The sequence below is a fragment of the Rosa chinensis genome, chromosome 4 (assembly GCF_002994745.2).
Source record: "Rosa chinensis cultivar Old Blush chromosome 4, RchiOBHm-V2, whole genome shotgun sequence".
NCBI lineage: Eukaryota > Viridiplantae > Streptophyta > Magnoliopsida > Rosales > Rosaceae > Rosa > Rosa chinensis.
In genome coordinates, this window is record NC_037091.1 from 62,321,490 (window position 1) to 62,337,670 (window position 16,181).

Below are 16,181 nucleotides of genomic sequence, written 5' to 3' on the forward strand. Positions count from 1 at the left end.
AGCATGTAAAATACCTCATCACTATTTTAGAGCAACTCCAACAGCTTCACCATATTTTGATTTTTCTTTACTTTAGGGAAAAATGAACCTCTTTTGCTCAAACAGATTCCCTATAATTATATCTATTTTAGAGAAAGTGAGGAAAGAGAAAACTAAATTTTCTATATTTAAAGCAATCTCTAAAATTTAAGGAAGAATATGGAGATTTGAGAGATTGCTGTAAAATAGAGAATCTGTGGGAGTTGGAGAAGAAAAAGATGCTACAGTTTTGACTTTTACTTCTCTATTATACAGAAATTATAGAGAAGCTGTTACAATTGCTCTTTATTACTATAAACACTTTTAGAAATCTAATTCAACAAACACTAAATTGCTTTACTTAACAGCCATATATTCTCATATCACAGATAAATCAACTTATCTTACAAACCCAACTGTACTAAATTGGCCTGATATCACTTTATTGAATATTACAGTGTTACACATCGAAACCACATTGTATTGTAACGTTCTCGACTCCAAAAGTTTAATACTTGAGAGTTCCATTGAATTTGTGGTATGGTACTATTTGTGTGACTAGATCTATCCTCTCACTTTTACTTTGATCTGGCTCACGGGTCCACGAGGCGACATAAGAAAATCAGAAAAAGATTCATGTATTGACAAAGTGACAACTTTGGCCCTGTCTGTACTCTTCGCACGAACCAATAGCATGCTTTATCTTTTCTTTTATGGGATGGCGTGTCACGCTCGAATGAAAGCAGATCGAGAGATGGGCTAAAAAGTAAAAGCACAGTGATTGCACGCGCTGAACGGTGAAATTGAATTACTACTGCTGGCTATGGAATCCAATGTCACAAGCTTTTTTACCCTGTCGGTAAATCCATATTTCCTCTTCTTCTCATTATTGAAACTTCACTCTCATAGCCTTTTTAACCCCCTCTACTTTTTAGTATACTGGCAAAATCAAACGCTTTTAATTAAAGGTACAAAAGTTATGTCATGATTAATTTGGTGAAGTCACATGATCAAATTTCACAGCTTAGAGATTAATTTGAAACGTAATTCCGTAATCGTCAGAACATCCAGGGGTAATTTCATCTTAACTCCGTAGTTCGTAATTGAGGCACCATTAACTGAAGGCGGGTGTTGAGCTTATATAAAGTAAAGAGAGAAATTGAAAATAAGAACAGATGGTGACAAATTAATATCTTGAATCGTCTTTCCTTCTACAAGTTAATCTTCTAAAGAGTGAAGCCAGGGGGGCATTTGATATTTTCACAAAAGAAGAGGGACCAAAATGAAAATTTAAAAGACTTTCCACTTTTCTACTTCTCCCTCTAAACTCTGAGAACACTTCTTCCCCAAAGCCCCTATAGATGTTTTTTTTTTTTTTTTTTTTGTTGCATTTCACCCCATAACTACATGAACAGTTCAGATTGCACCAGGGCATAGTAATTGGCAGCTTCATCTTCAAGCTCCCACAACCCATCACAAAGTGAAAGCCCATTATCCCCAAAATTAAACACCGCCTCCTCCGCATCCTCAAACCCATTACCAGCATCTCGATTCGGAATCCCTAGCTCGTCGTCGGAAGCTTCTAGAAGGCGTCTCATAACCCTCTCGACACTACTCTCGTCCTCCTGCTCGTCACCCTCCTTCAAGAACAGTGCCGAAGAAGAAGAAGGTGAGGAAGAGCCGGAAGAAGAGGAGTTGTACCCTTCGGAAGCATCCAAAGCATCTGCTATGGTTTGGTGACCAACGTGGTCCGGATTCAAAACAAGGTCGGAGTCGGAGGAGAGCTCTTGCTGGAAGGTTGTGATGAGAGAGTTCAAATCCTGGGTGGGTTCCTCTTCATCTTCATCAAGAAGAGAGAGTATGTGGTTATAAGACTTTTGGCGCTTAGGATCCTCTAACATCTGGGTCTCTTGTTCGTCATCTCTTTGGCGCTTTGAGGATTGTGTTTCAACCATGGCCATGATGACGACTATGCTTTAGAACTGAAAAAAACGGAAACAGAGAGACTCAAGAGATTAAGTGGAAGGTTGAAGAGAGAGGAGTAAGCTTGGATGAGAGAGAGAGTGGAGGATGGGGAGGGTTATATAGAGGGAGAAAGTGTGGAACTTTGAGAAGGGTCAAGTCAAAAGACACAAAATAAGTGAAACATGGAGGGATCAGAATATTTTAATTGCTTTTTTAATTAAGGATCACTGTGTTAGACGGAAAAAAGATGCTTTGGGAAAACCAAATATTTTATTGGAAATTCATATAATAATGAAAAAGGGGGAAAAGTATTTATTAAGAGAGAGGGAGAGGTGAGACGTACGTGTTGCTCCTGCACTGCAATGCGACGAATAACCGTTGGATTAGCTTTTTGGGTTATCGAGACAGAAATGTGCGGTGGAGAGTGGTGGAGGTGATGAAGAAGATATCGAGGTCTAAAAATATAAAATTACGAAAAAGGACAAAAGTTGAGAGGTCATGTCAGGGCAGTACTATATGAACGGGTGTGTGATAAAGGCAGATTCATGGCCGAGGAGGGGTATCGTACAAGTGGTAGATATCGCTTTTAAATGGTTTTGTTTCTTTCACTGGTCCCAGATTTCAAGATGAAAAATCTGTACTAGTATTATTGTGTCACTATTCTACTGATATTTATCGAATGATTATATTATTGATCACTAACTATTTAGATACAGTGTAGTATGTGGCTAAGGCTATGTCCCCATGCCAAGGGGAGTCCTTGGTATATCATATCTAGTGTTTATTGCGGTATCCTGGTCCAAGGGTTATCATTTGGCCCGCGGGATTCCCCGTCGGCTCCGTAATGTAGAAGGGAAGGGTGTGTCTGCAGTTGTGTTTCGCATCGATACATCAATGGTATGATTATCTAACAATAGTTATAAATCTTATACAATTGTACACTAGATTTAATATTTCAAAGAGTTAGTCTGATGTAGGACGAGAATGTGCCCAGTTTAGCCATAAAATCATAAAAGCAAAGAAGCGGCGTAGAATCAAAAAGAGTGATTGGAAAATAGGTAACTCACGCGTAATGAGATTATTAGCCGCTGGAATATTCAACAAGATTTAGTTTTGGACCTTTCGAGTTACTCGTACAAAAAGTCAGGTTTTGATTTTGAATCAAATTTCACTAACTTTTGGCCAGAATGTCCGTTTGAGATGCATGATAGCTTTCCAGAATGGGAACGACGAGATCTTCAAGACTCACTTTAGTGAGCCCTATCAGATTTAGGCCAAAATGTATCGTTTTAATTATCCGATTCGTGATTTCATATTTTTAGGCTAGTTTTACATTCTTTTTATTTTAGGTTTTCTAATTTATTTTGGATTTGTTTTGTTTTAATCCGTAGGCTTTAGGGTTTCATTGTTAGTCGCCCTAGGATTTCTTTCCCATATATAAGCAACCTTAAACTAGAAAACCTAAAATAAAAAGAATGTAAAACTCGCTCAAAAATATGAAATCACGAATCGGATAATTAAGACGATACATTTTTGCCTAAATCTGATAGGGCTCACTAAAGTGAGTCTTGAAGATCTCGTCGTTCCCATTCTAAAAAGCCATCATGCATCTCAAATGGACATTCTGGCCAAAAGTTAGTCAAATCTGATTCAAAATCAAAACCTGACTTTTTATACGAGTAACTCGAAAGGTCCAAAACCAAATCTTCTTGAATATTCCAGCGGCTAATAATCTCATTACACGTGAGTTACCTATTTTCCAATCACTCTTATTGATTTTACGCCGCTTCTTTGCTTTTATGGTTTTCTGGCTAAACTGGACACATTCTCGTCCTACATCATAGTCTACCACTATATTAGTTGGTTTACTATTTAAATACTTTATGGAGTACTGATATAGACTCCCACTACCATGCATGGCTACAATGCATCGATCAACCACCTCTCCGGCTTCTTCAGTCATCAATTCACACCACTTTGTTAGATATGTCTGACATATAATTCGCCATATAAGAATCACAACATAACTCCGAACACCCTTGGTTTGAACATTTTGTCTCTAGCTACACTACCAAAGTCCCCTCACCATCACTTCCAGTCAAACTCATGACGACCATGATCAGGGTCATGTAGCCAATGATACTCGATTAAAACACCATTAATCGAGTTATGAAGGCATACACAACCCTCTAATTTCAACCGAAAATCTAAAGTATGACACAACCAAAGACTTACCAAAACTGAACTCTTTATCAGGGCTGTCCTGATATGAAACAAGGTCTAAAGCGAAATATAGAAAAACATTCTTAGTTCTTAATAAGAGATCTATACATTGTGTTTCAAATCTAGAAAAAGGAAAAGAAAACAATTTTATTAATTGACAGACAAGAGATAGGTGGAGACTGTAGCATAATTGATGAGAAATTTCAAGTTGTTCTATAACTAAATTCACATTTTTTGACTAAATGGATAGTATGAAGAGAGAGTTGTTTAAAAAAAAAAAAAAAAAATTGTTCCCAACAGATAATGAAAGGCAATAATTTTGAGTTCTTAAGCATTAAGTTTCTGTAGATAATTAATCTGATCTGTCTGATGGTTTTATAAATTCTTACCTCAAAATTAGCATAACAAAATAGATTAGTCAATCTTAAGAAGTCTAAACTCCTATAAGGGACAGCCCTGCCTTTTGATTCAATTCGATGGTTTCCCGTCCACGCCCCACACCCCCCCCCCCCCCCCCCCCGCCGAGTTCATAGAAGACTTTCCTCTTTTCTTCACCTAGCCGTAAAAGGAATAATTAATTCAAAGTTAACCAAACTATTTGACAAAAGCAATATCTTATTTTTTGTTCGGATCGAAGAGAATCAAGGCCATGTTCAAACTTCAAACGAGTAGTATTTATATCTAGGGTTTGTTTTATCTGGCCGGCCGTAACTTATCGAAGTTGCTCATGAATTCCAATCAAGACGACAAAAACTCCCACACAGATGCCAACTCTTTTATCTCATTTCTTTTCTGCAACTGTCACCTATTATACATCGATCTTAGACTGCACGTATCTCATGGATACACTATTAATCAATTTACGTTTTGATTAAACAAATTGGTTGAGTAATCAAGAAGCTTCATGTTCACGCCTCACGCCTCACCACACCTAATCAACTTCATTAAACTAAACCCATTAATATTAATGGGATCCTAATCACGTGGATTGTTGGCTGTTGCTTTAATACTTGACCAATAACTCGTTCATTGACAGGAGGAGATCACCTGTCCCGAATTCTCGTTCATTAAGCTAATCTTATTAATTATTTCTATTTTCTCGAATCATGAATACGTAAACCCTCTGTCTACATAGTCGTAATTGTATTAGGGTTTGGCGGTCGGCTTAATTAATTAGACTAGTTAGGGGTTGAGATGTTATAATTAGATCTGTTTTAAAAGGCATCCCAAGCAATAATCGAGATTACTTAAAAACAAATACGGGGAACACACTTGTTTTGTCTAAATCGCTGTCTGGATTTTGCTGGATACCGCCTGCGTCATTTATTTCTATTCATTTTTGTGAATAGTAGTTCAATTAGTAGATGTACTTGTATATTATAGAGTACAGTTGCTATCGTTACTAATTTGATAATTAAGCTTTCCATTGGCCCTGTTGGCTTTAGCTTTAAAATAAACAGAGTTGCAAGTTATTCAACGAGATTAATGAGAACGGTAGATGCGATGAATGTGTAAACAAAAGTTAATTTTCTTGTTTTCATTGTACAAATCGACGCATGCCTTATGTAATTTTGAAGCGTTTACCGTTTCGATATGTCTTGTTAATAGCAATAGAATTCACTTTTCTTACTCTCAGTCATATCACACGTCGTCTCTCTATGTCTTGTTGGCAGCAATAAAATTCACTTTTCTTACTATTAGTCATATCACATAGCACCGGAACCGACATTTTCTAAATTTTTTTACTTAATCATCTTAAGTAAATAAGTTAGTTTGAAATTTCATCATAAAATGCGTCATTACTATTAGAAATGGACCGCAATTATAATTCTTATGTTTTCCTGTTTCTTTCATAATGCAAAATTTCTTTTTGTATATCTTTAATTTGCATCAAGTTACACAATTGTAACATATTTCACGAGACTTTAGCACCAAAATTTGAATTGTAAAGATGCAAAATGGAATTAAACATATATCAAGTACGTGTATTACAAATTTAATCACAAGATTTGCGTATTTTCTTTATAATTTATTAAATTTTTGTATCATTTTTTTTGTTACATGAGAAAGAAATATTAAACTTCTCATACAGTCTAATCCAAACTCCCGTCCCTGTCATTTCTCACCTCTTTAATTAAATATGAAGGTTTGTCAAGTTTTTTTTTGGTAATTAACATCCATGGAAGCATCTCACCGTATGTAGCCTGACCAGAATCAACCACCTTTGGCAGACAAAAGAATTGAAGGATATATTAAAACTGGGGACAAAATGTAACGTAGTAGGAGATATCTCATATCCGAAATTCCGGATGGGAAAGACAGCAACGTGCAAAATCTGCCGAGAAGAAAGAAACCCATCTCCATGTGAGACCTGGATGTCATCCAGTCATCCAATGCTGCATTGCACGTGGTAAGTGAACCTAATTTAGCCCCATATATGCATCTCAATTTTAATCTCATTTATATAAAACAATGTTACATTACTTTAAAAAAAAAAAACAATGTTACATATATAAAAATATGGTCCTCGTAACATGGATCTTCAACTATATATTAATGTAATGTAATTATGTAACAGTGGCGTGTCTCATGTTAGCTCGAGGCATGTACCGAGGCTTTTTGAGTTAGCTGTCACACACACCATGAATCTAGCTAGCTAACTAATATTATCGATTATTAGGTGTAACATTTTTGCTATATAATAAGTTGGATTGATGATGATGATGAACTAGTAGCACTGGTGAGTCATATATAAGTTTCCATAATGTTGTGTTGTGATGTGCCTCAACCACTTGGCAGATGGACCATATTAATTCTCCCCATCTAACTCCTTCCTATCATCATCTTTGGTTGCATGGGCTTCACTGCTTTAGGGTTCAATAATGCGAGTGCTGTGGGGTTCATGACTCGTATGTATCATGGACGTGATGTCTCAATATCGTTTTTAGTTACATTGAAAGAGATCGAACTCATGTTTTAGTCTAATTTTAACTTAATTTTTTTATTTATATATTTTTAGTTATTTTGTAAAATTTAATTTTTCATTTTAATGTCGAGAATATTCCATTATGTCAAATTCAAAATATATTTAGTTTTGTGGAAATGAAGAAAAGATAAAGGAGCTATTAACATGAAATAATTCAGATTGAAGAAGCACTAATATGAGTACGAGTTTGGACATTTCAAATACGTTACTACAAGTTCAAACGAGAAGAAAAGATAGTAAGTAGAGTCATATTCACGGAAATTTCCTAGCAACGTAGAGAACTTCAACAAAGTAGAGGAAGCTCATGATCCCAATTTTTCTTGGTGAAGAAATTTCCAAGCAACCAATTTCTTTACGTCTGTCTACAAATGCTGACAGTCATAATTTTTAGAGTCAAATTAAGTCATTCAACTTTAACCCAAATTGCAATTTCTTAGAATATGATAAGAGTGGGCCCAAAAAACACTTTTCATAAGTATGGGATTGAGATTTTTATCAGCTACAAATTCTCTCGTAAGTTCTCAAAAGTTGAAGTCATGTGGTTGGAGTGAAGCAAGCTATGCAATGCTAATGTGGTTAAAGCAAAACATACGATTGACGACAAAGAAGTCTTGCTTAGGGTTTAGTTGATAAGTCGCCCTTCAATTTCGCATACTTTTCTAAACCTAACTGAGTAGTGCTTAGCTAATAAAGTCACAATTTTGGAAAGAAAATGTCGACCTAGATAAGTAGATAGAAAATCAGGTAGGGAAGAAGTGTACGAGAACTTAGAACATGTCATTTGATGTGACCAAGTAAGATCAAAATATCAAATACAAGTCGGCAACAACTACAAGTCATTGATGTGCATCACTAATTTTATTTTAAACGGCAGCTATTGATGAATATAATCAGATCCTATGAACACCGATTAAGACATACTTCAACAGGTGGAATACGTACATATACATTACATATAATTAAAAAAAAAAATGATGAAGTAATTAGTTTCACAATTAAAATGTTCCTCCGCATATGCGACATTTTCAAATTAAATACGTTGACTCTATCTGACTGCGAGACAATCTAACTCTAATATTATGATAAAATAATTTAGACCTCACACTACAATTAATGCAACCTCTACCCATTCTTTAATTAGTAAAAACAGATCACGTAGTGTAGGTCATTTATATATCTATAGTTGTGCTATTCCATATATATATAGACTAGGCTCATTAGGCAGTATCTGATAATATCTTTGAAGATCTAAACAGACCAAAGCCAACCAAACAAAAGCATGAGAAGTGCAACTTTGTTTTGTTATTATGCCTTGACATATAATTAAGGTGTCACTTAAAGCATAGGCCTTATATTGTGTTCCATGACAACCTCATCTGTGGTAAAATTGGAGACAAAGAATCTAAGAATGGATGCCTCAACTAGTTTTCAACTTTTGGTATTGTATGTCGTGTGGGTTTTAATGGGTGGGGTTCAAATTCAAAGTAGCCATTGCTCTCCAAAGATTTATTAGAAAGAATGCTTCTTTTTGAAGGAAAGGGGCCATCCAATATTATAAACCTCTAATGTCATTTGCTTATCTGCCTATTTATATTCATGTTATGATGTTGTTGAAAGGGATATAAAGGAGAAAATGAAATCAAATCTGCCTTTTCTATTTATTTCTCACGTTCAATTAGTGGGAGATGGGCACATAAAAGAGCATTATCAGATTAGGGCATCATAATTCACAAGGAATTTCAATCAATGATGGCACTTGCATTATCCACCACCACCACCACAACTAAACAATTAGCTGTAAAGAGCTCACTTTATGTTGATATTATGGCCACCCTCAACTGTAATTGCTCCTTGAAAACATGGGACTTGTTCGAGGTCAATTCAGACATGATAGCTGTGTCGATTTATATAAAATTAAGGGAACAAAAGCACTAAGATCAATTAGATTAGGGAGCTAAAGATTCTTAACAGATATCATTAAATTACATTATATTCCATTTGTCATATAGACACCAAAACCAAAAGGGGAGATGTGACTTGGGTGATTTTTATCATGTGAACCATTAACCCTAAAACTCATTTGGTAGCGGCCCACTTAAAACCATTGCAAATTAGAGTTTTAAGGCATTTCTTTGGGTTGGGCTGTAGTGAACTTCCAACACATAAAGGGTCTTAATGGACTACAGAAGTAGAGGGCCTAAAATCTGGTTATAGTTATATATTATACATGGAAAGGTTAATGAGCCCATTAAAGCTTGTTCCTTCTCAAAGCTTCAAGTCTGCAAGTGCAGCAGACTAGTGGCTAGTTTCATACTACCAAGTTAGAGTCTTAATATTCAACTGACTCAAACAAATAGACGAAGAACATAATCAATAAGCAATTTAAAATGATTGTGATAGTCCAAATTACTTTTTACAAAGTTTGTTGTTGAACAAAGACTCGAAAATGGAGCAGTTCAGATAACGCAATATATGAAGAGCAGCACAGAAGAAGTTTATTTCTGCTAATTCGTCAACTCTAGAGCATATTGTACATATAAAACTCCCTCCATTTGTTTTCGAAATAAAAGAATAGAGACAGAAGGGATGATTGGTTGCGCCACTCATCTAGTAGAGCGAAAAATGAACGAGAATCGTTGTCCCAGCAAGTCGTACGTACAAGTTTAGAGGCCTAATCGACCAAATAAATAGTACGACATTTGGTTTTATACATGTGATGTGGACCTGGGGATGTTTAAACACGAGACTTAACAGAGAGAGTTCATATATCCATGTGAGCAAAGGGGTCACCTAACCCACCTAGAATTGTTTGTTGATGAAGGTAACAATTCACTAACAGAAGAGAAAAAGTGAGTTTCAGGTAAGCAATCTTTGCTTGTTACAGAAAAGGAAAAAAAAAAAAAAAAAGTAGAAAGCATTGAGTAATGGCCAACCAAACGTTTTACCGTATCTGGAAAATCCTGGAGAGGTCCCATTATACACCAAACGAGTAAAAAACACGGACAACCAGGGTAAGTAAACAATCAAATCGAATCAATGCAAATACAGATGACTATCAAGATCAAGTAGGCAAACAGGGTTAATGTGAATGGCCATGAGCACATCTAACTTTGTCATAATAAAAGCAAGTTAATGAGTGCCAACGATTTCAAACCTACCACTCAAGTTTCTAGAGTCATCGAAAGGGCTTTCCAGTTTTGAATCACACACTGAGGAAGAAGAACACACCTGCTACTGTTATGTGCCACATTTTCTAACTTACGTTTTGGCCTGCATTTTCCCGGATACATGTAACGGTTATATCATTCTGAATTCTATCTGTTTGGAGCTTTGTATGGAGAACTTGCTTTATACTCCATGAAATGCGAGATACATTGGCAAAGGGATTACTTAATCTTGTTTGATCGTATCATACAATATGAATGCAATGTTCCAGCGATATTATCAGCTCAGCTAACAGAACAAAGTATCAAAGCACTGCAAAGAGTGTGAAGCTTTCACCGTGTAATATATTTTCATGCCGTTGCAAACAGAATTTCTTGACTGGCCAAAGGCATAGACATGTGGTGAACTAGAGCTTTTGAAAGCATTTACATGTCTGCTTAGTTCTCATGTTTCTGTAGGGACATTATACAATATGCCAAACTTCAATATTGATACAAAAAATTAATTAGAACTAGAATCGAGATTGAGGAGGAAACTAAAATTGAAATTCACGGTATGAGTAGAGTTTAAGAGATGACTTTGATTAGCATATCAAGATTGTGGTAGAAACTATAATCATGAAAATGAATTTTATCCAACAGTTATGTCAATCTGAATTTTTTTTTGATAAGCTGAAAAATAATAAGAAACGTCCCTATGAAATCACAACTCCAACAAGGCATAGATATGTTCACCATATATGGGTAAATCATTCCAACACCAACGGAGTCAACCAGAAATTGGACTAAAATCTTCTCACATAAAAGTTGGGAAGCCCTATAATCTTAGATCACTATCAACGCCAAGATTCAGCGTATCAACTACCAAATTAATAGTTCTCTAGCATGCATAGGCAGCCATGTATCACAAAGAAATATAAAGGATTTATTGTTTTGCATTTACTGCGTCATAGCCAGCACATATAACTTGTATAAAGTTACCATCTTCTATCCAAATTTCCATTTAATCATGTCGTTCTGCAAGATATTTGATATAATCAAAAGCGTAAATGACACAATCATGATATTTTGTTTATCAGCCCAAATGTTTATAAAGATTAAGAAATTCATACTACGAGGATGAATAGGTGCAATAGTTCACATGAAAATAAAGAATAAATAATTGTTCGGCACATCGATTCAACATGCCAAAGAAAATATCAAACCCTATGAGAGATCCACATGAATTTAAAACTTTGAAAACTTGAAAAATATCCCATCAATTTCATCACGTATGTGATCCGTACATAAAGCCAGCATCCAAGTTAACAATCTCTCATTCTCTTTCGACGACAACACAAATGAAATTAAAGAAGGGAAACCATTACAACTAGTTCTGTGTATTTAAGTAAGAAAGCTTCAGCAAGCGCTACTGACAACCTACCACGATGTGTTGGTACTTCAAATTATTGAACCCATTCTTTTCCTACATGATGCCAACCTTTGAAATTTCTTATGTCACTAAAAATGGGGGAAAGACATTCCATGGAGGAAAACAAATAGAAGTTTGAAAAGAAAAGAAAAAAAAAATTCCTCAAGATCGATCTCATTCCAAGAAAATATTCAATTGAATCTTGAGTAAGTCTAAACTTTTCCCCATTCTCCCCCACCCAAATGGAAAAACAATCTATAAAGAAAGGGGGAGTGTTACCAATTAGCAAGACTCCTGTGTTGGTGGACAAACCAATCTTATACATATGAAGCTTCAGCATCCCATTACAGCACAGTTATAGACAAAGTTACCAGATTGCTTTCTCGCAAGCAAGTTCCACTGTGGAGGACCTTCACTTGGAACCCATGCATTGATCTCGATGAAACCTTCACCGAGATTCCTAGGTCCACCAATGACAATAAGACGATCCCCACAAGCCCTGAATGCGAGCCCCCAACCATTCATTGAGACCGCCCGCTCAGGCAATCTTCCCACCGTGATCCACAATCTTCTTTCTTTGTCATACTTCCTCACCTCCATGTCAGCATAGTCAGCTGCATACAAGTCATTATTTACCACTGCAACCAGAGGCGGCGCTTCCGCGGTTGCAGGCATTTCATTCTCCCTGGCTGCACCACTTCGTCCAGGAGACATGTTGGGTATTTCTGTCCATTTTTTCGTCTTTAAATCATATTCTTCTCCACATGTAAGAACCTTTGAATCACTTCCCCCAATCCCACCAATAACATAAAACTTTTCATCCATAAAGACTCCGGAACACATCTTTCGAGGCTTATTCATGTCCGGGAGGAGCTCCCAAGTCTGAGTCTCGGAATTGTATAGCTCAGCAGAGCTGAGTATCCTTCCCTCTGAATCACAACCACCTGCTAAAATTGCAATCTCCTTGAGGCTTGCAGACCCAAACAAGCATCTCGGGGCATTCATCCTCATTCCAGAAGACCATGAGTTTGTTAAAATACTGTACCTAAAGATTACATGGGCAGTGACCTCCTTACCAAATACAAGAAGCTCAGTGCCTACAGCCAAAGACTCCTTATCCGAACACATGAAGCATTCGTTAGAAGTCATTCTCGGCAAGTGCATCCACTTTCGCCGATTGGGATCAAACGCTTCCCATTCAAGAAGGTGGCACGAAAAATAAATCCAGTGCTCAATGACATCATTCTGCCTCCTCAGCTTATAGAGCTCCCCAGTCCTAACCAACGACCAAAAGCTCTTGTTCAATGAGGCAATGGCACCATAATCGGACCTGGAGCAGTGAATTAGGCAGCTGATGGAGTTGTCCCTCCCAATGCGATGTATGAGGGAGTCTGAATCTGAGGAAGCAGCCCCATCCTGATTACTCTCATCTTCGGATGGCTCCGGCTCACCACACGAAGAAGGTTGAGCCGTCTCCATAACCTCACAGCAATCCAGTAGCTTACACAACTTGCGCTGTCGATTCTCTTCATCATCATCATCATCCCCATCAAACTCTAGTGGCCGCTTTCCCTTGGCAATATCGACTTTGAGCTGATGAAAAGTCATCATGTAAGGCCACTTGCTTTCCGGCTGCTGCTGGCAAGAGCACGAAAACACCCTCGAAAGCAAGCAGAACCGACCCTCCAACATTTCTCCTGAGAAAAACACACAAAAAATCAATGGAAAAGCCACAAATTTCCCAGACCCGATTCCATTCAAATTCCACAGCTGAATTTAGAAAATCCCAAGCACCAAGTCCCAGCAAACTGGGTCGAAAACAGTAAAGACGAGAACCTATTCAGAGAGAAATCCTTTAAAAAGCAAACTGGATTGCGTGAATTCAATGAACAACAACATCTTTGAGATTTCTGAATCCAATCCAGATGAACTGACGCAGGACAAAAAAACAATCTTTGAAAGGACTCCTTTTCCTTCTTCTTTTAATGGTTGAGAAAGTCAAGATGCCATACAGTGGAATCAAATTGCCAAAGAAGAGGACAAACCCAGAAACCAGAATACAGGCAATTCAAAAGAACAATACTTCAATGCAAAACCAAAGCTAAACATCAAGAATTTAACAATTTCCCTTTTTCTTTTTTCCAAATGAAGAAACAAGAATCCACTGTATTTGAAAAAAAAAAAAAAAAACAAAAATTTAGGTCCCTATATATCAACAAACAATTGCAAACCCTGTAATCCAAAGTAACAGTAATCAAAAGCCAGACATTAGTTTTCCTCTCAACTAATCCCAAAACAAACAACGAAAAAAGCAGACACACCAAATTAGATCCGTTCACAATTGGTTATTGATAATAAACATGTTCATCCCAACCCACTAAGAAATGGAGATAAAATTAATCGAAAAAAAAACAAAAAAAAAAAAGAAAGAAAGAAAGAAAAGAAAGAAAAAGAGTAAAGAAATGCGAGGGACTTTAGTGACTTACGGGATTGGATAAGAAGGGGGAAAAAAAGGACCTGGTTGGAATTATCAAAATTTACAATACATCTCTCTCTATCTATCTATCTATCTATCTATCTCTTTAACTCTTAAAAAAAAAAAAAAAAAAAAAAAAACTGTGTGTGTATTTTGCTGTTTCTGTTCTTCGCGTTCTTCTTCTTCTTCTTCTTCGTTGGATTCTCTCTGCAAATCAGAGAAGGGCTTTGGCGCTCTCTCTCTCTGGCTTTCGGACCAAAAATCTTTAGTGAACCCCATCTTTATCTCTCTTAAACCATTTGTTTTTTCTCTTAATTAATTCATTTCCTTTTTTTTGTTTTTCTTTTAGAATCCTAAATAATATTATTGTATTAAGGGGAAGATGGGGGGGTGCTGCTGCTGGTGGTGGTGGAGACGGGGGCCCACTAAAAGCGGGGAGTTTATTCTTCTCCTCCCGTAGTACTTAGTAGTAGTCGCCGTTATGGAACTACCGGCAACCGGGTGCGGCGGTAATGGCCGGTGAGTGCCACGTGTTGACCGGGGGATACTTGTAGACTGTGCCTCTCTGTGTCTCTATGGAGCTCTCAAAATGAAAGAGAGAGTCCGTAAGGCTTACGTCTTTTGCAGCCCCCGCGATTTCTCGTTTACGTTCAAAGTCAATTTCTCGCGCCACTTTCCACTTCCTCTGCCTATTGGGGTGCTGGGATTGGCTGCGACGCGGGATTTGAGGATCTTGTTAGGGTTTACCGACCAAATAGGGCGATGGGAAATACGGGTAATTAATCAGATTTGACAGATTTGACCTGTCAAATCTACTGTTTAACACTTTAGCTACTTCTTCGGCTTTACTAATCTCGTGATTATTACATTGGGACTTTGGGAGTGTTTATGATAGGCCCATTTCTTTTAATCATCTTTTAGGATCGACCCTAAACTCATACCTGTTTGTTTGTTTTTTTATTTTTATTTTTTTGATTAAAATGAAGATCGATTGAGTTATCTGATTATGATACAATTCTGATTACTTGGTCGATAATCCACTTCAGATTGTCTAAAAAAATTAATTGTGATCTGTTAATGAAAATGACTAAAATGTTATATTTGCGCAATGAAACATACATCGTCAATTGGTGGAGCAAATCTTTTGATGAACATTTACTATTATATAAATTTAAAACGTTAAATAGTTTCTAGTAAAATTAGTATTTACCTCTAAAACATTTATCCAAACTTTAACTAGATAGCAGCATTTTTTAATTATATAGTTAAATTCCTTATTCGAGGCTTGCATTTTCATATTTGCATGCAGAGCTACTCATTAAGGTCAAGTTCATAAATGACTGTGAGTAATGAATTGATTAGTTCCTCTAGTTCATAGTTCATATATGATAGACAGGTTGTATTATATTAACTTTACAATCCAAAATACTTTTAAGAACTTATTTTCCTGTGTATAAAAAGAGACGAAAACTACTGAGTATCAACATTGTTTTTAGCATTATCCCTTTATTCTTAATATTGATTTGAAATGTGTTGTATATGAATAAAATAAGTCGTTTTCTAACATAATAAATTAAATGTATAAAAGATCAACTGAATTAAATGTCGACACGTATTGTCTAATTATGTCAAATAAATTAATAGTGTATCATCAAACATCGATTAGATAGGCATCTTCCTATCGCTAACCATAAAGTTTAGTCATCATACTCTTCTCCTTTCATTTTTCACATTGAGAATAGACAAATTGATATAGGTACCTTAGCAAGGCAAAGATCGAGTCAAAAATAAGGATCAAACATAATCCATTTGAGCTTTGGTCTTTGATTCCTGTCCTGTAATTATCACGGCCCCTTTCCCACAGACTAGAGAAAATTCTATTCAACCTTAAAAAGAGGCAAGAGAGGCCCTTCACGGCATTGGCCGCTGGCCGTAGGA

At 36.5% G+C, this 16,181-nt stretch overlaps 2 protein-coding genes across 3 annotated transcripts; both read right to left on the bottom strand.

Annotated features, from left to right (window-relative positions):
* Positions 1-1,177: 1,177 nt before the first annotated feature.
* On the bottom strand, positions 1,178-2,080 carry LOC112199868. Its single transcript, XM_024340842.2, has one exon. The coding sequence runs from the start codon at positions 1,977-1,979 to the stop codon at positions 1,422-1,424; it is 558 nt and encodes a 185-aa protein (XP_024196610.1). The 5' UTR covers positions 1,980-2,080; the 3' UTR covers positions 1,178-1,421.
* A 9,494-nt stretch (positions 2,081-11,574) lies between these two features.
* Positions 11,575-14,595, bottom strand: LOC112196564 (F-box/kelch-repeat protein SKIP11). Of its 2 annotated transcripts, none has more exons than XM_024336935.2 (2): positions 14,254-14,595; positions 11,575-13,464 (listed from the first exon to the last, which is right to left on the bottom strand). In XM_024336935.2, the coding sequence occupies exon 2, from the start codon at positions 13,457-13,459 to the stop codon at positions 12,101-12,103; it is 1,359 nt and encodes a 452-aa protein (XP_024192703.1). In that variant the 5' UTR covers positions 13,460-13,464; positions 14,254-14,595; the 3' UTR covers positions 11,575-12,100. The 2 variants fall into 2 exon arrangements, with proteins under 2 accessions (XP_024192703.1, XP_024192704.1); XM_024336936.2 differs by lacking the exon at positions 14,254-14,595 and adding an exon at positions 13,604-14,222.
* Positions 14,596-16,181: the final 1,586 nt, after the last annotated feature.